Below are 22,929 nucleotides of genomic sequence, written 5' to 3'. Positions count from 1 at the left end.
CATCCATTTAGGAAACCAAAAAATAGGTAATCTACCTCAAATAGATACTGCTCTGCTGGTTGTGTGACTAGTGAAAGATGAATAACATTTTCCATTAAGAAACTAGAGTATTAATTAATAATAGATTGAGGGTGATATACATCACCTGTTACAAAGATCATAGTGTAAGTTAAAAAGCCGTATTTGGGGGTGAAGCCAATGAACGACTTTAACTGAAAAATGTCTCTTATTACACATCAAATTGCTAGAAACAGTTTTCACAGTCATAATTAGATTTGCCAAGGCATTCTTTGTCCCAGACCCTTGATTCAGTAGTAAGTTCAGTGTTATGGAATAAAACATGAATAGGTGGTTCTGTGTGTTTTGTTCCTTGATCACCCTACCATAGCTCTTCATTTAGTCACCCTTGATCTTCTGAACCATGCAACTCAAGAGTCTCTCTTAGTCCACACTGACTTCCTCCTACCAAGGAAGCTGATGTAAGAAAATCAGCTGAAATAGTCTCAATAGTCTCAATAGTGTTTCTAATGACTGAAGGGAGGGCTGAATTGTGTGTGCAGGTATAACTGAAGACAAATATAGAGGAGAAAAGTGGGGAACACAAGTTGGGTGGGATGAGTAATTCCCAAGGAATCAGTTCAAACTCAGTAAAGGAAACCTAAAAATTGGCACGGGACTGTATTGTGACATGTGAATATCACAAAACACATCTTCCATCAGAAGCAATGTGCACAGGAAATACAATTAATTTCTTCAATGTAATGAATACCCAAGACATTACTTCCTGTAAGGAAAAAACAAGAATGCTATAAATGCACTCTTTGTAGCCATTCTGACCTAGTTTAGTGGCTAGTTTAATATTCAAAGGGCAGATGTGTCCTCTTCAATTTAGCAAGTTTGATGTTTGAAGACAATTTAGGTCATTGGCTTCTCTGACAGCATCCCCTGTGAGAAAGCTACATTTAAGCATCCATCTATTGTATTATTGATAACAAAACGGGTAAAGGCCTGCAAAGTCCAACAGCTTTCTCTCTGGGCTGTTCAGAAGAAGTAATTAAATCAAGATTCTATTCCAGCTTTCCTTGTAGGAGGGGATGTGTGTGCTTTGAACACCAAATCTGTGAAAGTAGACTTCCAGCATGAATTTTTCTTTTCAAATATATTGCAAGCATCCCCTCCATACCAAAGAAAAATCAGAAAGGACATGATAGACGCATCAAATTTTGGGTTCACGACATGAAAATTTTTTATCTTGGTAGTGAATGGAATGTGCTATTTTAAAGGCAAAGTAAAACAAAACCCCCTCCCCTATGCACCCAACTCCCATCCCATTAGGTAAAGAGAACCACCTGTCCTTTGTTTCTGTGTTGGTCTAGCTGCATTTGGGATTTCTGAGAACTGGAAGTAAATTTTCATACATCACTGTGTTGCTGGTACCTGGTTCAGACTCTGCCACATAGCTGATTTCTGTACATATTTGCTGAATACCTTTTCCCCTAAGAACATTTTAGGCACAACGTAAGATGTAAAATCCCACGTAATGAGCATCACATGAGGCCCTTCTCATTTCCTGCCCTAGCTCCTGCCACTTAGCCTATTTTTCCCTCAAGCCTACTTTACTCAGCTACACTGATCAACTTCAAGGCACCCAATATGTCGTGCTCTTTCACACCCCGATGCTTTTGCCTACACTCTGTTCTCCACCTGGAATATCCTTTCTGCTCTTCTCTTCCTGTTGAAATCCTCTTTTAAGATTTGTACAATTCAAGTATGGATTTTACGCTGCCTTTTTCGACAAGCAAAATTAGTTATTTCACACACTTCTCCTATAACATCTGGAACGTTTTTCTATCATATTTTTATTGGAAAGCCTGATTGACTGTTCATGCCAATATCGCCCATCACTTGGTCAGATCCTAGAATGTATAGATGTCATTTTCATCTGTATATTGCTAATGCTTAGCATGCAGCTTAAAACATAGGAAGTGCTGAAAAATATTTATAGAATTACATTGATTTGTAGTTCTGAATCCAGCACATGTGCTTTGTTTGCCCCATTCTGATAAACCAGGATATAATATTACCTCTCCCTGTATTTGTGTTTATAGAATTCTGAGGTACAGTAAACATTTTTAAAAACTAGTCAAAGAAGTTGCTAATTAGTTTTAAGTAAAGATGTCGTTCCTACAAATTCTCTTTGACATAAGAGGCATATAAACAAGTAAAGAGGATAACAGCTTTGGTCATTTAAAAATACCTATCCCTAACAAATAGACATGCTGAGTTGCACCGTTTGGTGTTTTCTCAAATACTTGTATTATTGTTTTCCATTGAGCTCTGATTGTAACCACAGCAAATACCCCTATTAAATTTTCTTATTACAAAATGAGAATTATTAAATAAAAAAGTGAAATAGAAACCTTAGAACACAGTGATGAGTATCTTCTCTCTCATCAGCTGAGCATCCTGTAAAAATGAATCTTTTAAATTGATGTGGTCAAAATATGACTGTAGATTTGAGAAGCCTGCCAAATAAGGTCTGAGATTTCAGAAATCAAAGTTGAAAAGAAATATGAAATACTGGCACAGAAATGTGTGTCACTGTTATCTTTGAAATGTATTTCCAGGGGATCTTAAAAAACAAAACAAACAAAAATACCTTCCTCAAAACAAAACACCTTGCTAACGGCAGAGACGGAAAAGCCAGTAAAGTATTTAAAAGCATCCTAAGTGGTCGAAGTATAATTGATTAAGGAACTAGATGTGATGGGCAGGAAGCATAGCATATACTCAGAAAGATAGGCTTTTCTTCTCTTCAACTCCATGAAGACTAAGGATAATTACTATACAAGTTTGTATTTCCCGCACGCAGTATGACATCTCATGCAAAGGATATGTCTGAGAAGTTTAATGGAACAGTGAATTCATCACTCAATTAATGACAGGCTATGTCCTTTTTCTGAAATGTAGACATTCTCCACCCAAATCAAGCTCTGTGGAATAACTATAGCTGAGAACAATCAGACCTATTTAGTAGCTTTTCAAAGGTGACCATTACTGCCAATAAGGACCCATCCAGGTGGTAGAGCCAACATTTTGTAAAACTTTCTCATGTTAACTTCAGCTGGATAAATTTATAGCCTACCTCATCCTGACTTTCCTTAAAATCCACAGGCTAATGTGCTGTTATTTACAATTTGCAGCATTATGTTTCAAAACAGCAAAAACATATTGAGGGCTTCCCATATGTCAGGCACTATTCTCTGTATTAATGTAAAAAACATAACGTATATGTATTAACTCATTTATTTCTCCCAACTACATTGCAAAGTAATTAATATTATTACTATCCGTACTTTAATGTCTCTCAAATACAGATTCCTCATCTCAAAACAGATACTATTACCTAGTTATTAAAGATTGACAGTTATTAAATCATGAATCTTGGTTTCTAGCCAAATAACAGCTTAATAAAAGTTCATTTTCTTTTCCTCTTTCCTCAGCTTTACCCATCCATTTTTGCCATTGTTACTGCTTTTAAAAAGTATTTTTGCATGTGAAATTTAACATCACACTACTCATCAGGCAAATGAAAATTACATAATAATACAATAAAATGTAACTATACACCCATCAGAATGACTGAAATCAGTAAAAGAAAGACAGTGATAATTTTGGTGAAAATATGCAACTGAAACTCTCACAGGTTGTGTTAAAGGGAGTATAAAATAATATGACCATTTTGAAGAGCCCTGTCATAGTTTCTAAGGTCAAATATATGCCTACCCTAGAAACCAGTAATTATATTCCTAGTATGTAACAAGAGAAATGAGTACATATGTTCACACGAATGTTCACAGCACCTTTATTCATAGGAGTTCGAAATGAGAATTATCCCAAATATCCATTAACTGGAAAAAGGATAAACCAGTTGTGATATGCTCATACAATGTGGAATTACACAGAATGATAGACAAAATGAAATGGATGGATCTCCGAAATGCTATGGTGAGTGGAAGAAGCCAGACACAAGAGTACATACCATGGGATCACACTTATTCAAAATTCTCAGTTGGGCATAACTAATATAGAGTGATAAAAGCCTGACAGTTGTTACATTGGGTGGCGGTGGCTGTGGTGATAGTAACTGGGAAAGGGCACCAGGAAACTTTTTAGGGTGATGTCAATTACTAGGTTTTGATATGGGTGGTGGTTACATAGGTGATTACATTTATAAAAAAATATTGAGCTTAGAGTTAACACTCATGACTTTTACCCTATGTAAGTTTTCCTCAGTTTAGTAAAGTTTTCTTGATAATGTTCAACTGTTCACTTGAGTAGTTAGTTCACCTGTTAGAGGCTTTTATAAGAGAGTGGATGATGACCATCCGAGAGAAGTCAGGTTACATTTTAACAGTCTTGATACCAGATTTCATTTGTTTGTCGAATGGGGACACACTTGCATGCACACATACTCCTTCTGTTTAGTGATGTGCCATTATCGACAACTGAAAAGTAAGCTCCTGATTCCCTTTGCCGAATATTTCACAGATGTCCTGAACGAAAGATAGACAGTCTTGTGACATAGTTCTCGCTTACTATAATTCTGAGAAGGCCATTATCACTCTAGATGAAGACATTTTAGAAAGTATAAAACAGAACAAAACAGTTCTCCATAATGAGGCAGTTTGCAAAGTTGTTTGGATAAGAAAAATGAGTTTGCCAGGGGCGCATGTGCACGCGCGCGCGCGCACACACACACACACACACACACACACAGCAAAAATCCCTCCTACAGTGTGTAACCCTCTTAATAGAGCATCCTGCAGCTGCTAAATAATTCCTACATTTAATGACTATTGAATCTGAGTTTGCATCTGCATTTACACAGCTGGGGGTAGTGGTACTATCTACAGAGCTCTGAGGCAGAGGGTGAGGAGGTGGCAGGCAGTATTGCACTTCAACTTGAGCAGCCCTTAACTGAGCAGACTGTTAAGTCAGTATGAGCTGTACACCATAGCAATAATATATATATATATATATATATATATATATATATATATACACACACACACACACACACACCCCACACATCCACCACCAGAAGCAGTCTCTTGCTTCACACCATTCTCCTCAACCCACTGCTCACCACAACATTCCCTTTACACTTTGTATTTCAGCTTCCCCCATGGGTGTTCCTCCAGGAGCTATAGTCTCTAAGATGTCTCCTTGCTTTTGTAAATGCCACTCGATTTATCTGGAATATTCTTTCTACCCCAACTTCCAATAGGAATCTCCTTCAATACTCAGATAAGGAGTTACGTTTTCTAGTAACTCCCAGGCTATATCTGGTGCCCCTTATCTATGCTCAACAATATGAAAACATATATCAAGCCATAATATCATTTCCAGTTTGCTTGTCTGTCTCACTAACTCCACTATTAGCTCCTTTGACTGGGGTGGGGGGGGAAGGGGTAGTATTTTCTATCTTTGCATTTCTATTCTTTGCACCGTTTCTGACACATAGCAATAGATAATTGTAGAAAGAATAGGTATATAAGAAAAAAAAATGAATGGGAGAGAAAAGCTAATTTTATATTCCTGGTTTGATTTGTGAACTGCTGTACAACTGAAAACAAAACAATATTCATTTTGACAGCATTAAATGTGTATGAACTTTTCGCCTTCGAAGAACACACACAAAACCAGAAATATTCTGATTAAAACATTAATCTCTCTTATACTAAACTCTTTCAAATATGATGAATTTTTTTAAATCATAAATTTTTCTCATATTCAGTTTACTATCACACTACTACTTCCAAACAATGTGCAATTTTGCTTTTTTTTTTTTAGTGTTATATAAAATTGGGATGGTGAAATTTCATTCAGCCAGCAGAGTTGACACACCCCATTAAAAACTTCAGAGGACCTCTCAGCAGTAGTGAAACCATGAACAGTGGTGAAACTCAAGGAGCCATTTAAGGGGACACTGGAGCCCATCATGCCATCTTGTAGTGGGACTCTAAAATCATTTCTTCTTGATTTTAGTCTTTTCCTCCAATAGAGGAGAGCCTACTATTTTCCCAGGCTCTCTAAGCCTCTTCATCAAAAATATTGTCTTTATAGTACCCCTAAAATCAGTAGTAGTAGTTGGGAGTCCATTTCCTTCTGTTATATATTAGCAAAGGGTGCAGACTAATTGGTTATCTTCTGTTGCAGGGTGAAGTCTTAGCTGTGGATTACGTGCAGTACCTTTTAGGTCTGGTTTGCTTCTGGAAGATTTAACCTTTTGTATGTCTAGGGGATTCATACTAATCCAATTAGCAAAGCATTGTGCCTACATCCTTGCTAAAAGAATGTGTTCCCACCCATATCACCTACTAGAAGAAGGGGTGTAGTTGCCATATTTACATCTGATGATGTAATTTCCCTGACCATAGCTATATAGGCAAGGATGGATATCTGACCAAACCTGAGTCAATGAGATTCCTTAGGAGTATGAGAGAGACAAACTAGCAAGAGGTAAAGAATGCAACTGCAAGATTATATAGAACTGAAAGCTGTGGCACATGTTAGCAAAATGCAGAGAAATAGAGGAAGCGGGTCTACAAAGAAAAACAAAGGCATAGTGTTGATGGACTAAGAGAAATCAAAGGTCCTGTGACAGAGAAGGCTGGGTCCCTATGATGTCTTACTGTACTTCCATTCCAGTTGCTGAATATCCTAAAGATTAGCATTAGAAGAAAATTTTTATTTAAGTTAGCATGATCATGTTTCTTATTTGTAAGCAAACTACATCTAAAACAGTGATTTGAATATAACTAACGATGTATGTAATGGCTAGTTTTATGTGTCAATTGGTCTAGGCTATCGTGGCTAGATATTTGGTTGAGCTTTATTCTGGATATTTCTGTGAGGGTGTTTTTGGGTGAGATATACATTTAAATCAGTGGTGTTTGAGCAGAGCTGATTGCTCTCAATAACGTGGATGAGCCTTATCTAATCAATTAAAAGCCTAAATAGAAAAAAAGGCTGACCCTCCCCCAAGCAAGAAGAAATTCACCAGAACACCACCTTTGGACTTCATCTGCGACAGTGGTTATTCCTGGTTCTACAGCAGACTGCCTTTGCACTCTTAACTGCAACTCTTTCCTGAGTCTCCAGCTTGCTAGTCTCCACTATTGGAGTTTAGACTTGCCAAGGCTCCACAATTGTGTGAGCCAATTGCTTAAAATAAATCTCTTTATGTATATAATCACACACATTCTATTGGTTCTCTTTTTCTGGAGAACCCTGACTAACATAACCTTCAATAACGACAAAGTGTAATTAGTTGTACATAAATGAAATGTATTCCATAAATCCAAATTACTACCAAAGACATCTTGAACTCTGTTTATTTGCATTGCATCATTTCTGTTTTATTAGGTTGAAAGGAAAGAACTCATATTTACTGAATACTGACTACAGTATACACCAACCCCAATACAATACAAAACAGTATTTGCATTTAATTTATAACTAAGAAAACTGAGATTCAGAGTTTTGTATCTTGTCAATGATCACTTTTAAAATATGCCTTTTAATTCTTTTTGTTGGCAAGTACCCAAATGATTTATTTATTTGTATTATCAATATATATGATACATATGATTTTTTTAGAGATAGAAGTATTCCCTAACATTTAGTAAATATGACCTACATATGAGACAGCAAGCCCACCACACACAGATCCCCAGTCAGCATGAGATGATGTTACTATAATTAATGAATGGTTTACTTTAAGCTCTTTCAGATATCAAAGTAGTTTTAAAATAAATAGGGCAAGCAATGGATTTCTATCATTCCTCCTTAATCCAAGAACATCAGAGGAATAAAGTGCCTTAATAATCACCTCATGGTTGACAAACTGCAGTCCACAGGCCAAGTACCACCTGCCCTCTGTGTAAAGCCAGTGAGCTAAAAATAGTTTTTACATTTGAAAATGCTTGAAAACAATAAATGTGAAAATAATATTTCATGACGTGATAATTATATGAAATTCAAATTTCAGTCTGTCTTCGTCTGTTCAGGCTGCCATAAAAAAAAAAAAGCACACATGAGGTGGCTTATAAAAGCAGAAATGTATTGCTCACAGTTCTGGAAGCTGGAAGGTAAAGATCAGAAGGCCAGCAAGGTAGGGTGAGAGCCCTCTTCCAGGTGACAGATGTTTTGCATTTTCACGTGGTGGAAGGGGCTAGGGAACTCTCTGGAGCCTCTTTTACTCAGCCCTAATCTCATTCATAAAGGATCCATACTGATGACCTAAGTATTTCCCAAGTGTCCCACCTATTAAAACCATCGCCTTTGGGGAGTTAGGATTTATTTGACATATGAATAGTTTTACTGGTTTGACATATGAATCAAACCATATGAATCTGGTCAAACCATATGAATGTTCAATATATGAACATTCAGACTATAGCACAGTGTTTATAGATGTTTTATTGTAATTCAACCGCATCCATTTGTTATGTATTGTGTATGACTGCTTTCTCAACATACAATGGCAGTTGAATAGTTTTGACAGAGTGTATGACCCACAAAGCCATTTGCAATGTCTTTCGTAAAAAAAGTTTGCCAACTCTGATCTAAGTCAATCCTCTCATTTTATAGATGAGAAAGCTGAGGAACTGAAAGATAAACCTATTTATTCTAGGTAACTTGATGAGAATATTAATTCATGCAGAATTAGAGCTAAAATCTAGTTTTTCTGTCCATTTTATCATGCTGAATTTAATAATGAAAATTAGGTTTAATTATACTCATTTTTAAATTAAAATATATAGCCTCCTTGTGCTAATTACTGGATGTACCTCAAAATCTTTAATTACTCACATGAGTTAATATCAGATTTAAAAAAAACAACTCATCTTCATAAAGTAAAATATTTTCTTTGGTGATTGAAATGAATTTTAAATTGTATTGTTCAATAGTTTTAAGTAGATGTTATTATAGAACAAAATAATGATAAAAATTAAATAGTTCACTTGATACATCAATCAAATGAAAATATTCTCTGCTTTTAACTCAGAATGCAATAATATATGAAGCATCCAAACACTTTCAGACAAATTGGCCACATTCAATTTTCTTACAAGAGATGATTGACAGTAAGATGAGAAATAATTCCTTAGTCTTTCTGTGTTTAGTAAATAGAACTAGACCAGTTATTTTCCCCAACATAAGCTAAATTTCAGTCTTTCGTAAAACGAAAAAGAAAGTGTGTCTAAAGTTAAAGCATCCCATTTGCATCACCAGGAAGTGTCTGTTGGGTTTCCAGTGAACTCAATTACCTACCCACCCCTTAAAATATCCATCTTCAAGGGGAAATGCTTAAAGCAGTGGTTCTCAACTAGGGGTGATTTTGCCCCTCAAAGGATATTTGGCCACGTCTGGGGACAGTTTTCATTGTCACAATGGGAGATGGCACAGAGGTGCTCCTGGTAATTAATGGATAAACTTCAAAGATATTGCTAAATGTCCTGCAATGCACAAGACAGGTAGCCTTCACAACAAAAATTCATCCAGCCTAAAATACCAGTAGTACTGACGCGGAAAAATCCTATTTTAAAGGGAAATCATTAGTCTAGCCTAAAGGATTCAACAACCACAAATTAAACCACCAGATCCTAAATTTTTAACCCATCATTTAGTATTGGACTGGCACTACAGAGCAAATATTTTTTATGGAGGCCTATATAACGGCTCATTCTTTGAAATAGTTTTACTCATTTCTCTCTTGTATAGCAAAGAGATAAATAAGCATGGAGTTTATGCCAAAAATAATTATTTACTTTTTTCCCCCAGACATATCTCAATCTTAACCAAGACAGGTAGTAAGATAATTTTGTAATAATTCTGATCTTTTCCATAAGAAATTGATTTTGACTTTGGTCAATTTCTTTTTTCCCCTAGAAGGAATCTAATAAACTAAGACTTCTATTTGACTTCTATCCATGATGCCAGATACAGCAAAATAACCTACTGCTAAAACATAAAAACACATCTGAAGTCACATTTACTCTTAAACGGAAACTCCAACATACTTCAACAGGATCGTGTCTACACGGTTATCTTTAGACATTTGCAAAAGGCATATTTAAAGGATAAAACAAGAACAGCCCAGCAAGTTTAACCATAGTTTTTCTTTTAATAGTATTTTCTCTAATTCATAGTATAAATCAGCCAACAACATTATTAAAGGTGATGGATTAAAGTCTCTTAGATCACTTAATTAAGAAATGCCTTTTCTCCAACATAATCAACGTATGAGGTAATTTTAATCTCTTTCTCTTTCAGTAAATATTTTCAAAGCAGACATCTGGTGCTACCTACTTACAGTTTCTTCCTTGAGTATACATTTTATTCTGCATCACTTTTACTGAGTACTAATTATTAGTTCAATTTCTTAGCTCATCTTTCAATGTGGGGAACATATGAAGCTTATCGACTCAAGCTCAAAGTATTCTTTAATGAGACAAAAACGCCAAGACCCTATAACACCATTTGGTTCTCTAAGTAGTGACTTCAGAACACTGCAACAAAGCATAGTTATCCATATCCTCCAACATTTACCTATTCAAGTGTAATTCATCTAACATCCCAAATATCCCAGGCTCTCTGCTAAATGCTGCACACACCAAATTGTCTAAGATATCATTTCCCGAGTTTAGGAAGATCTTCAGATGAAATAGTGAATAATACCACAACATGCTCAAACCAAAGATAGAAATACCCACTGACTTTTATGGCCATGCAAATAAGGAAAGCCTAAGCTGGTTTTGGAGACTGAGGGAAATTTTTCCTTAATTCATCCAGGTAACCTGAGTTGAGTATTAAACTATGGGCAGGAGTTAGGAAGAAGAAGGTATAATTCAGATTTTCTAGGCAGTGAAAACAGCTTGTACAAAAAGCCCAGCCTTAAGGAATTTCATGATTTGAGTAAGGGAAAAAGAAAATAGGAAGGCAGAGAAGTAGGCAGAGGACAGATCACTGAGGGTCTGATACACTATGCCGAGGAGCTTAGATTTGATTCTACAGGAGACAAGGGACTGAAGGATGTCAACCATGGGAGCATCCTGGTTTTATTTCCATTTTAAGTGGACCATTCTGCTGGGTGTGGGAAGGATCAATCTGAAGTAGACAGCTACAATATTTTAGGCCCAAGAAAGAGAGAGACTGATCTTGGGAACTAGGAATAGACAGAGGGGGTGGATCAGAGACATATTTATGAGGAAACCTGGCAGAACTATTTGGCTGATTGCATAAGGGATGAAAGCAAACAAAGCAAAAGGCATAAACCCAGGTTTTTTAATTTGGGCAACTTGGTGAATGGTTGATTTTAGCAATTGGGAGAAGGTATAGAGGAAAAGGAACAGATGTGAGGGAGCTTGCTTAGCTCAGCAATAGCCGAATAATTAGGGCAGAAATCAGTGACCTGTATTTGCTGCAATGTTCTTCTGCCTTCAACCATCATCATGTAAGTGTATCATCTCTTGAAGTAACAAGAAAGAGGTTACTATGCCATCTTTTCTTCTATTCTAGGACACTACCTATGTACTACACATTCCTATCACTTACATCAGCTTTCCTGCATGACCCCTTAAGAAACAGTGATGAAAGTCATTCAATAAGGATGGGGACTTCCAATATGTGGGACCATTATACATTGGAGCCTATATACATTGATAGGGAGATACTGGGTGCTCAATTTCTAACAATAAAAATCAGAAGGTATGGTCATGCCAGAGGCATCATTTTAATGAGCCAACATTAAAATTATTGATTAAATAACTGATTAAAATTGATTAAAATTTCACACTTCAGAAGAGATATTCTCAAATGCTATAGTACATAAGGTTCATTTGGGTTGTTTGTTAAAATGTAGGACTACACTTGAGGAACACTTCTAATTTTGGTGGATAAATTTCCCTCCAGGGCAATTCAAGATATAAAATGTTGCTGTTAATGGATTTATATACAACAAAATTCTTCTTTCCCTTCCCTTTCTCCTTCCCTTCATCCACCCATCCATCCATCCATCCATCCATCCATCCATCCGTCATCTATCTATCTATGGTTAATTAAACCTTGAGAAAAATCTTTAATTTGGGGGAGGAGAAGAAGCAAAACTTATCAATGCTATCCCTAACCTACAATTCCTATGCACATGCCTCTGAAAATGGAATTAGAGAAGAGCCACTGATTGGAGCAAAATTCCTAAATGCTTTTAAACATAAATTTTATGTGCGATAAATGTAAAAATTAAATATCCCACCCCCCTAGAGATTTTGGTTAGACCTGCCCTCACTCCATCCCAGCAGTGAAAGCAGTATATCTTTCTCATATGCTTAGGAGACAAGAAAAATTTCTACAGCTCAATTTGTCATATTTAATATTCAGTATCAGTCATCAAATTTCAAGTGTAAAATTAATTTTAATTTTGAAGGTGCTTCTCCAAATGAAAGTCCTGTATATTCCCTTCCTCCCCCTCCTTATCCAGATCTCCTCCTGTCTTAGTTTCTGAAAGCTGTAGGGTAGCACAGAGAGGGGTGGGGGCTGCAGGGGTGTGGGTGGGGGACCTCTGCCATTGTGGGCATGTTACAGCTTGCTTTGGTCTTGGCCCCCAGGTGAACTGGCCACTTCTCACTCAGTACTATCACATACCATTAAAATGTAAGGTACATGCCCTTGAGTGCCCACAGCAATTCCAAGGGGTCGGGAAAGTTAGGTAAAGGGGGCCCATGCAGGATGCTGCAGAATTCTGACCATGGACACTGTCTTTGGGAGTTTTGGTTTACAATCTATTTCTATATAAATTCAGCAGAATGGAACAATCAGAGATTGTATGTCACATGACTATAAAAGTTCATGAAAATAACACACAGAGAAATATCATATAAACAAAAATAATAAGAATAGGGACTAACATTCCTTCAGATGATGATGTTATATCCTCTATAAACCAAAATAAGGCTGCCAAACTCAATTTACTTTTCTATCTGTAAATAATCTTTTGTGATTAAATTCTGAAAACCCGTAAACTATTTACTTAAAACCTTCTGCTCTCACTGTTGACGAACACATGAGCTGTTCTGCCCAGATGCCAGCATAAGAGAGGGCATTTAAATCGAGTTGCCCTCCAGCTCAGTTCAGTCTATGACAGCTTTCCTCTATGTGTGGTCCTTCCAAGAGCTGTTCACAACAGACTCACTAGGAGAGCTTGTTAAAATGCAAATTCTTGGGCCCACCACTACCTACTGAATCAGGATCTCTGGGGGTGGGCTTGAATATTTGCTTTGCTGACAAGCTTCCCAAGTGATTCCCAAGCATTCTTAGGATTTCATCTTTGGTCATGTGTTTATTCCTTTATTCTTCAATAAACATTTACTGAATACTTTTCTTCAGCCACAGTCTTTAAAACTTTTTCATGTTAGATAAGAGAAAGGGAAAAAGGATATGATCTAGTTGTCTGTATGAGCTTGGAGCCGGTTGAGGTTACACCAGCAGATGGAGAGAGGGGGAGGATGCAAAACCACTGCTGGGGAGGCAGTGTTCTCTTTCCCTACAGGAAGTCATCTGCACAAAGGCAAAACATTTTCCCTTGATACAAGCCTTGCCCCATATTACTGTGACTCCACAAGTCGTCCCAGAGCCAGGTGGCCCTGGACTTGGACCTCCCAGCGACATCCTCTCTCATTCCCCAGCAACCACACACTTTCATTCTTTCCTCCACAATAGAGGGCATCAGAAGACAGAGCTCTCCACAGAGACAGGAGGGTTCCTTGTTGCCTCAGGAATTTCCTTCAGGCTGCCCGAGGAACATTTCACAAAAAAGCAAGTCACAAGGTCACTGTTCAGCAGTCTGAGTCGAAGCCACCATTTGAAACACACTAGACAAGTTTTCTCTCCCCTGGGTTTCAGTTTGGGCCCATTTTTCTTTTTTCATTTCTTTCTCTCATTTTCTTAAAGGGAATCTGAGGTTGGTATGCTGAGATGGAAAGAGGAAGTTTCTCTGTTAGTAGCCTTTAAAATTTTGCCTAACAATACACTGTGTTTTCCTAAAAGCAATTATTCTTTGTTTCCCATCTTTCAGGCACTTAGTGTAATTGGTCCATAACAAGTCCCCTGACCTCACTCATCACCATTCCCGAACACGTCTATCACAATAGGTGTGTGTTTCCGTTCTTGCTGTAGAAACTTAACTGCTACTCACTAGCAAGTGAATCAGGAGTGCCTTGTCCTGGCTAAGTAAGAACTCTGGCTTATTGATATTACTCCACCTGCCATGTACAGACTCAGAATTTTAGATGTGTAAAGGAGACTGTGAAAGTCATATATTTTAATCACAAATTGAAATGAATCTCAGTATAATTGTTTTCTAAGACTTTGAGAATACCAAAGGGAAGTCAGCTTCTGGAATGCCTGGCATCAACTGTAGAAGACAGACCCAATTCATTTTCTCATTAGGATCTTGCTATGCTTCAAGGACAGTATAATGGACATTGATTAACCGTACATGGAATTACAGAAATAGGAAACATTGGTACTTGGGCAGAATTTGTGCTGATCTGGTAGCCTAACTTTATCACTACTCTTTCAAATCATTCCCCTTGTGTTACCCAGTTCACTTTCATTAATCCTTCTTTGGATAATAACATAAGAGAAAGGCGGAAAAAAATGAAACAAAACTCTGATTTTTTTACTGGATCCCCCAAATTTGAGTTTACTATGCATAGTTTTATAAAAAGACAGGGTGTAAGTAACAAAAGTACAATCTAAGAAAATTAGAAGTGACGTTACTGACTGTATCTGATTTACTTCAAAGAGTTCCTCTGTCAGGCATTCAATGGGGTTCATACTCATCAATGACACGGAATTATATTCCTTAATTTTGTCTCAGTACCATTAGAATCAATGAGTGACATACCTTTTCTAGCTCACCTAAGAAGAACCATAGAGTGAGAAGTTCTGTCTTTCCTTCTCAGGACCTTTATTCTCAGACTGGAACCATCATACAACCAGTCAGCAAAAATAGAAACTCAGAAGTTGTCCTAAATTCTTCCCTCCACCTCAACTAATCAATTGAACAAGGCCCTGTTTGTTTTACCTCCACTACTATTGCCTTAGCTCACAGCCTCATCAATACTCCAGGCCTCTAATCTAATCTCTTTGCTTTCAGTCCCACTAACTCCCATCCATTCTGGACACTACAGCCAGAGAGGAGAATTCTGTTTAGTACCTGTCTCTGGTGGTCACCTCCCTGCTAAAATCCCTTTAACGGTACCCTAGAGCTTTCAGGATAATGATCAAATGCCTTAGTTTAGCAGATGGGACCTTCTATGATTTAAACCCTGTTGATTGTTCTAGTCCTTCTTCCATTTTAATATCTAATCCAGTTTAACTATTGTTAGCCCCAATAGACTATGCTCTTCCATGCCCACAGAGCATGGCAGGCTTCGCCACAATAATCACAGCTGTGGACCTAAGTCAAGTCAAGGCCTAAACTCTTCATTTTAAAGAGGGAGACACCAAACGAGACACAGGTTGCGTAACTTACCCAAGGTCATACCGCTGGTTAGGAACACAACAGAAATAGGATATAGTGGTTAGGCCTAACTGTCCAGAATATAATTTCTTTAATCGCTTTCTGATATCCTTCCAAGTCATACCGTTTTTCAGTATAAAACTTTTAAAATCCTAAAATGATACTGATCCTTCGGTCTGCATTAACAAACTGGCTTTAACATGTGCATATAAAATCTGTTATAAGTACAGAACTTTCCTTTCTCCCAGTGCAACCTAGTTTTCAGAAGCCTTCCCTTTAGTAAGTCCACCAAGACCTTAATACAAAGAAAGCTCTCTGCCCTGACATTAATCTTCAAATTCAACAGAAGTTACCAAAATAAAATCTCCCAAATAAAACAATGGCAAAGACAGATCTGATAATGAATATGAAATACGCTGAGAACAGCCTGTCACTGAAATAAATGTGACTTTTTTGTGATTAACAGTAAGGTAAAATTTTGAAATATACAACAAGAATGAGGCAAACAACAACTAAAGAGAAATAGTTTGGAAAGTGTCCCACTTGAAATGTATCCATTAGAAAACACCCTCTGTCTTTTGGCTATCATTATCATGTGCCTGTCCAGAAATTCATTTTCAAATCTTATTTCCAAATGCAACCCCACATTCAAAATTTGAGTTGATTGGCATGTTCAAAATTTGCTCTGAGTTGGATAAAACAACAAGTGAGATATTTTCAGAAGGAATAAGAAGTATATTCCAACATCCATTGGGTTTAATTTATGCTTCAGATGGTGGCCTTCCCCTTCTAATTCGTTAGTATCCTGTTTCTATTAGGAAATGAGATATACCGGAAACAGGATTGCTCAGCCATTTCTAAACATTAGTATGGTACTGAAAAAAAGTTAGCAAAGAAACATATTCTCAAGGAAAGGCTAGGGAAAGAAATTGGCTTGAGCCCAGTCTGTCAGAAATGGTGAGTGATCTGGGTATAGCTAAATGTGATCATGTCATCACGTCCCATTTACCGACAAGTCAGGGCACTAGAAAAGGCATGTCACATCAGAAAAATGCTCGGAAGAGGAACACAAATTACCTGTTGAATAGGAGAATTGGGTTTATTAGTTTAGAATTTCAATAGACTCCTGGATTCCCAGAGAATCCATCTATCAGATTAACATGGCGGTGGGAATTGTGGGGGAGGTAGAACAAGAGATTGAGAGGGGAGGGAGGGAGCAGACAGTAAGGAAACAACAGTAAGAATCACTGTTATTAAATATTTAATTTATGAACTAAACCAGGAGGAACATTGACCAAAAGATGCAAGTGATTACTCAGGAACTTTCATTTTACTTGAAATATGAAAACTGGGCAGGAATAAATAAGGAGTAGCAAAGCAAAGACAGGACAGCAACAACCCAGAGGGGGATAAATTATATAGCATTCATATTCAGAACGTTGATAATACAATTACTTATATACAAAAGCAGCTTTCATTTTTTTCTAAGTATTGCTGAAAGAATTTGGTATCACTCTTTTTTTTAAAAAAAAAGCTTGAAATATGCTCAATATGTGAAGTCTCCTTAGATAGGTATGCTCTTTCAAAAATCCACATGTTATTTGGAAAGAAAGTTCTCTAGTAAAACACATCCTGTCTTGGATATTGAGAGAATTAGAAGGATACTCACTAACGCACTTTATTGGATAAATTGTTATAAATCACCATGTTAATAAAGAATGGTAGGATTGATCTGTATGCCAACCATATTGGTGTAGTATTGAAAATGCTGATAAATAGCATGGACAGTACTTTCAATTAAAAAAAGATGACAGATCTTCTAAAAAGAGGTAATCTACCTGAAATAGATACTTTTCTGCTGGTTTTGTGACCAGTAAGTGATGAATAACATTTTCCATAAAAAAAGAGTATTAATTAATATATTGAGGGTGATAGACACACACACACCTGTGAAGATCATTGTGTAAGTTAAAAAGCATTATTTTCGGGTGAAGCCAATGAATGACTAACTGAAGAATGTCTCTCGTTGCACATCAAAGTGCTAGAATCAATTTTCACAATCATAGTTGGATTTTCCAAGGCATTCTTTGTCCCCGACCCTTGATTCAGTAGTGATTCTGGAGGAAAATTTACATTCATTTCTAGGTTCCCGGGCTTCATTCTTTTTCATGCCCTATCACACACATTGTTCCACTACAGCAAAAGCACTTACATCCAAGGAAGCTTCTCTCCCACTCCCCATCCCCAAACCTGCTTTTCCTCCTAAACACTCTTTTAGGGAAGCAAACTGTCACCATGACAACAATATGGTGGGGGTTTAAACAGGACGTGGGGGCAGTTTGTGTTGAACAGAATAAGGAAAACTCAGCAGGTAATACTCTGTTGTGAAAAGCCACTTAGCTACACAGAACTAATTGTCCACATCAAACTTGACCCAACCAGAACACAGCCTCAGGAAAAAAAAAGGGGTGGGAGGGTGGGGGAAGAATGCTGCAAGTATAGTTTATTCAGGGCTAAATTCCTTAATCCTTCATTGGGGCTGATTGGACTCAATGTCCAGCGGTCACTAAATCACAATATCACATTAATATGGATAAAAGTATTAAGAACTTCGCCTTGCCTTTTTAACTTCAAATGGTTGTGGGACATCCAGAGATTAGCACTTTTCCCCAGTAAGTGTTACCACATTCTCTTTTCTGGGGAAACATACATGTTTTTCTGCACCTTTTAAATTTTACGTGTATTTCTTTCCCTACAAGGCAGATGATGAAGGTGAATATGGAGTTGTGGGGACTTTTTCAGTATCTTTAATGTATTTGCTTCTAGAAAGAGGAGTGCTGCAGACGCCAGGTAGCAATTCTAGCTCAGGTGTGGTACCATTCATTCTTTTGTGTAACTCGGAGCTAGAGAGAGAGCTGGAGGCATACGTTCAGTATATATTTAACAATACTTTCCCACTACTGACTTCACTCAGGAGCCTAAAATTATCATGCCTTTTTAAAAAACAAGGACACCCAAAAAGTCACAATCTGATGAGGCTCATTCTTTGTCTTTACCTGAGCGACCACTTAAGGACACAGGGCTTTTAAAATAATGAGGAGAATCCTTTGTTCTCTCAGGTTCCATTTAAAGGGAAAGTGGGTCGAAGGGCTTCCCCAGGGAGGGAAAAAAATCCCAGGAGCCAAACACAAGGGAGTAAAAGATTTCACTCCCACTACTGCTCCCACCCTCCCAAAGAAGTTAATTAATTCTATTTAGGGATGTTGGGGGGTGGGGGGTGGGGGGTGCGGTGCACTGAGGAAGCCCATTCTCTGCGACCATAATCTCATTCTTAAATATGGCTCAGACCACCCTGCCCTCCCTAAGACCACGGGGTGAGAAGCGCTGACAAAGTCTCTCAAGCCATGGCTTACAGAACCAGTACTGCATGCGTTTGTGCTCCCCAAAATGTGCGTCCTGGCTCAAGTGCGGAAGTTGGGTGTTTAGACCTGCAAAGCACAATTAGAGTCATTCAAAGCAGCAAGTTACAGTACCTTAAGAAGTCTGACAGATGGGAGAAAGGCTGCATGGCACAGCTTCCGGATGGTCCAGTTTAGGGGTCGAGGAGCATCAGTTTGATTCATGACCCCTTGAAAATTCCACCGGGAAAACCAGAAACTGCAAACCTGAGCAATGCCTAGAAAATAAATGGTCCCCCACGGCCCTGGCATCCCATGGTCATCTCCACACCTGCAAATTCCATTAGGGCAGAGGCTTTCTGGAACTTGGGAGACTAGTCAAGTGGCGTTGCCTGAGCCACTGAACCTTCTTGAGAGAGCCACCTCCCCTCTGCCTGCAGCCGTGCTCATGCATACCAAATGTGGCTGAATGGAGGCACACTGCCTGCTGCTTCGGGGAGGGGATGCACGGTTTTGAAGGAGAGGGACAGCCTGCACGAAACAGCCTGTGGTCGGAGTCAGAGCAGCCAGCTCGGAATGCGCGCTCCCTCTCCGGCTCTGCTCTCCTCCCAGTGAACGCAGGTCAGGCACTGGGGGGAGAACCCGGGCCATTTGCTCTGCTTGCTGGTTTTGGTGGGGGGAGCCAGGAGGAGAGGAAAAGGGAACACCAGTAAAGCCAGAATGGGGAACTTGCACTTTCTTGCACAAAGCATCTTTGAGGGGCTGGAAACTGGCACAGGGGAGGCGCTAGGACACAGAGGGAGAAGGGATGCCTCCGAATGATAAGATAAACACTTCCCTTTTGATTTATATGACATAACAAATTGAGAGCTATTGCAAAATGGATCTGTAGTAAAAGGGATCTTTGTCGTGTTCTGGGGTTTTTATTAACTGTATTTATTGGCGGTTCTCACCCTGATATATACATTATATAGATGACAGATAAGCAGCCGGCAGAAAGCAGCAAACTACCACACACACTGGGAGAGGCGAATTATTCCTTTCATAGAAAGCAGTGTGAACTAGTGTATGTTTGGCTTACCTTTTAGAAATGGCAGTTTCTAAATTGGAGGTTATCCCCTCCTGGAAAGCTACCTGATACTTTCTCTGCAGCAAAGGTTTAACCCTTGAAGTGCCATGTGGAATGCTTTCTATACAAGATGGAGTTTCCTGAAGTGTGGATACCCACCCCCATCATTTCCCAAGGAACGGCTTTAAAAGAGAGTTGCTGTGTTGGCGTATATAGTCTTTGGAGATCCAGCAGTGAGAGAATAAAGGAGAACTTTTCAATTTGAAGGTAGAAACTGGATAATTTCACTTAGAGTGCTAAAGTTCAGGGGTTGGGCAGAGAGAGGAGTCCATGTCACAACCCCCACCTAAACTCGTCCATCTCCCCTCAGACATCAGACCTTGGTGGGTACTGTTGACCATTGCTGCCCGGGAGAATTTCCACATCTTCCGAGTAGTTCCATCTTACTCATTTTCCCTCTCTGTGTCCCTCCCTATGACTATACTGATTTTCTATTTCTAATTAACTTGAAGAGACTGGTAAATTCCAGATCCATAGTTAAAATGCTTTCTGATGCAGAATGGGGAGAGGCACGAGCAATTACAGGGACCCTGCTGTAATACAGATTTTGGGACAATGTGGATTCTGTGGATTCTCCCTGAGTGTAACAAACACCTGACACTGCATTACAACACCGTTTCCGTCACAACGGTCCCGTGTTCCAGATCTAAAGACACTATTGCAGAAAATCTAGCCCGTTGGTGGAATCCAGACCATGGGCTTGCCTTGTATAATAAAATTTATACATCTGATTATCTTCTATTAAACAATATCACTTTCATAGACCACCCCACACAGTAAGTTCATTTTTTTGTCACCATTTTATTTCCACAAAGGATTAAAGGTAGCTTTAAAATAATAACAGCTAACATGTACCTCTCAAGCTAGGCACTCTAAATGCATTACGTAAGTTGATGTCAACAACAATTTCATGAATTAGATGTCACATCTCCACTTCACAAATTGAGCAATTGAGGTCTTGAGAAATTAGTAACAGGTTTAAGTCACATTATGATTCAAACTAGTCTACCAGCCTAGGAAGACAAAGCTTTCCCTTCTATCCCATTTCTTTCATCATTAAGGGGGCCACAGCAATAAAGCCCCTGCTGCCATTTCCTGGCAATTTAACCTTGTATGAGTTGAGGTAGAAGACCTCAAAGAAGAAACGCTCAGCACATCTCTCAGATGATCTCTTTGGTATGACGTTGATGTAGCAGTTAACACCATGAATTCTGAAATCAGGGTTCAAATTCTAATCCCAATACCAACCTTGGGCAATTTACTCACCTACTCTGTGCCTTAGAGTCTTTATCTGTAAAATGGAGGTAAAAATAAAATCACACACCTAAGGTTGTCCTGAAGATTAATGAGTTAAGATCAGTGAAGCACTTAGAACAGTGCCTGGCACATACATCGGCCCTTGTACCATGACTTACCTTCTAGGCAACATGTGCCAATAATGAACGGGAAACCCACTAACAACTCCCAGTATGTAAGCACACTGTGCATACCTATAGTACCAGGTAATGAATTCAAGCAAGGCAGATTAAACCTGAATGATTCACATGAGTTACTATGAATTTAATAAGTGGGGTAAAGACACGGATGGAAGACTGCGAAGGCAGTGTGGGTTTCCTCATGCTGTACGGCAGCATTGTATTCACCCCACTGCTAAAACGTTGCCTTTCGTTAGGGCCACAGGGCTCCAGCCTCTCCAACGCTATTCAATGCTACTAAGTGGTTCTGCTGCGGTTGTGAGAAGTCTGCTCCACAAAAATGCAGAAACACTGCAGTTGTCTCTCCCCTGCTCTTCACTGTGCCAAAATTTTAAGGACCCCACAAAAATAACAGCATCATTCTGAAAACACACAGCCTTTGATCCTCTTAGCCCCTTTAATTTTTACTGAATAACTTTGGTCAAAGAGAATATTTAGGAAGTCTGTGGAATGGGGAAGTAGGAGGATTCACAGCCTTCTCTCCTGGCAATTAGAGGGGAGGAGCATAAACCCTGTGGAGAACTGATTTGGAGATTACACTGCTGAAGAGGTCAAGATCAAAGAAAGATGACAGTGCGTGAGAAGAGGTTTTTCTTCCATCGTTGGACTAGTTTGTGCCAGAATTGTTTGCTATCAAAACATCAGAAGGAGGGTTGTCAGAACCACCCACCCCACCCCACCCGCAACTTTCAAGAAAGAATATTTTCACATGGAATGATGCCTTCTTGGGTTTTAGAGAGGAGTCTAATGAGGAAAGAGCAGAGAGGAGCAAGCCCAGCCCCAGAAGTTAGCATCTCATAAACCTAACATGCTTGTTCACAAATCTTATGAATGTAGATATTTACAATTCTACAGAAACATTCTAGCTTTCAGTATCCTACAACCCAGCAAACCCAGCATATCAAATCTTTGCATTCCGAAGCCTGCCCTTGAACAAACTCTCTCCTATGGTACATAAGCCCACTTCCCATTGACCATCTTCACCTTTTATTTCCTGTGTAAATGATACTGAATTTAAGAATCACGATAGGATTGAGCTGTCTCAATGCTGACAATACGCCACAGGCTAGACATTAGACAGTCCTTTCTTTTTGAAAACCAGGTTCCCTCCCTTTAAAAACATCCTGGCAGCCTCAGTGCAGCAACGCACTACTCTGCACACGGTCTTCCTTTATACCCCTTAGATATAAAAGGTGTGGACCCATGAAAAGCTAAGAAAGCAGAAATGACACAGTGACCAGCTAGTTCAGAGTGTTCCAAAGCCTCCTACTGAGATGTATTTTCTGCACACAACACTCAAAAAATGTTCCCCTGTAATTTTTCAGTTTGTTATTA

The 22,929-nt window shown here is 38.6% G+C and overlaps 1 protein-coding gene across 19 annotated transcripts in view; it reads right to left on the bottom strand.

Moving 5' to 3' along the window:
• Positions 1-22,929, bottom strand: part of TRPM3 (transient receptor potential cation channel subfamily M member 3) — an 833,246-nt gene that overhangs the window by 461,245 nt on the left and 349,072 nt on the right. For 3 of the 19 annotated variants that reach the window (XM_019730680.3, XM_019730695.3, XM_074330558.2), the window contains exon 1: positions 19,126-19,627. The exons of 10 other annotated variants lie outside the window; for them this stretch is intronic. In XM_019730680.3, coding sequence (XP_019586239.3) covers positions 19,126-19,302 — 177 coding nt within the window. In that variant the 5' untranslated portion in view covers positions 19,303-19,627. Of the gene's footprint in view, positions 1-19,125; positions 19,636-22,929 lie in introns of those variants that run through there. 6 more of the 19 variants (XM_074330552.2, XM_074330554.2, XM_074330561.2 and 3 more) reach the window with 5 other exon arrangements.

Source organism: Rhinolophus sinicus, chromosome 16, assembly GCF_057876585.1.
Source record: "Rhinolophus sinicus isolate RSI-liver-muscle chromosome 16, RSI-T2T, whole genome shotgun sequence".
Classification (NCBI taxonomy): Eukaryota; Metazoa; Chordata; class Mammalia; order Chiroptera; family Rhinolophidae; genus Rhinolophus; species Rhinolophus sinicus.
This window is presented reverse-complemented; position numbering and strand designations above follow the sequence as displayed.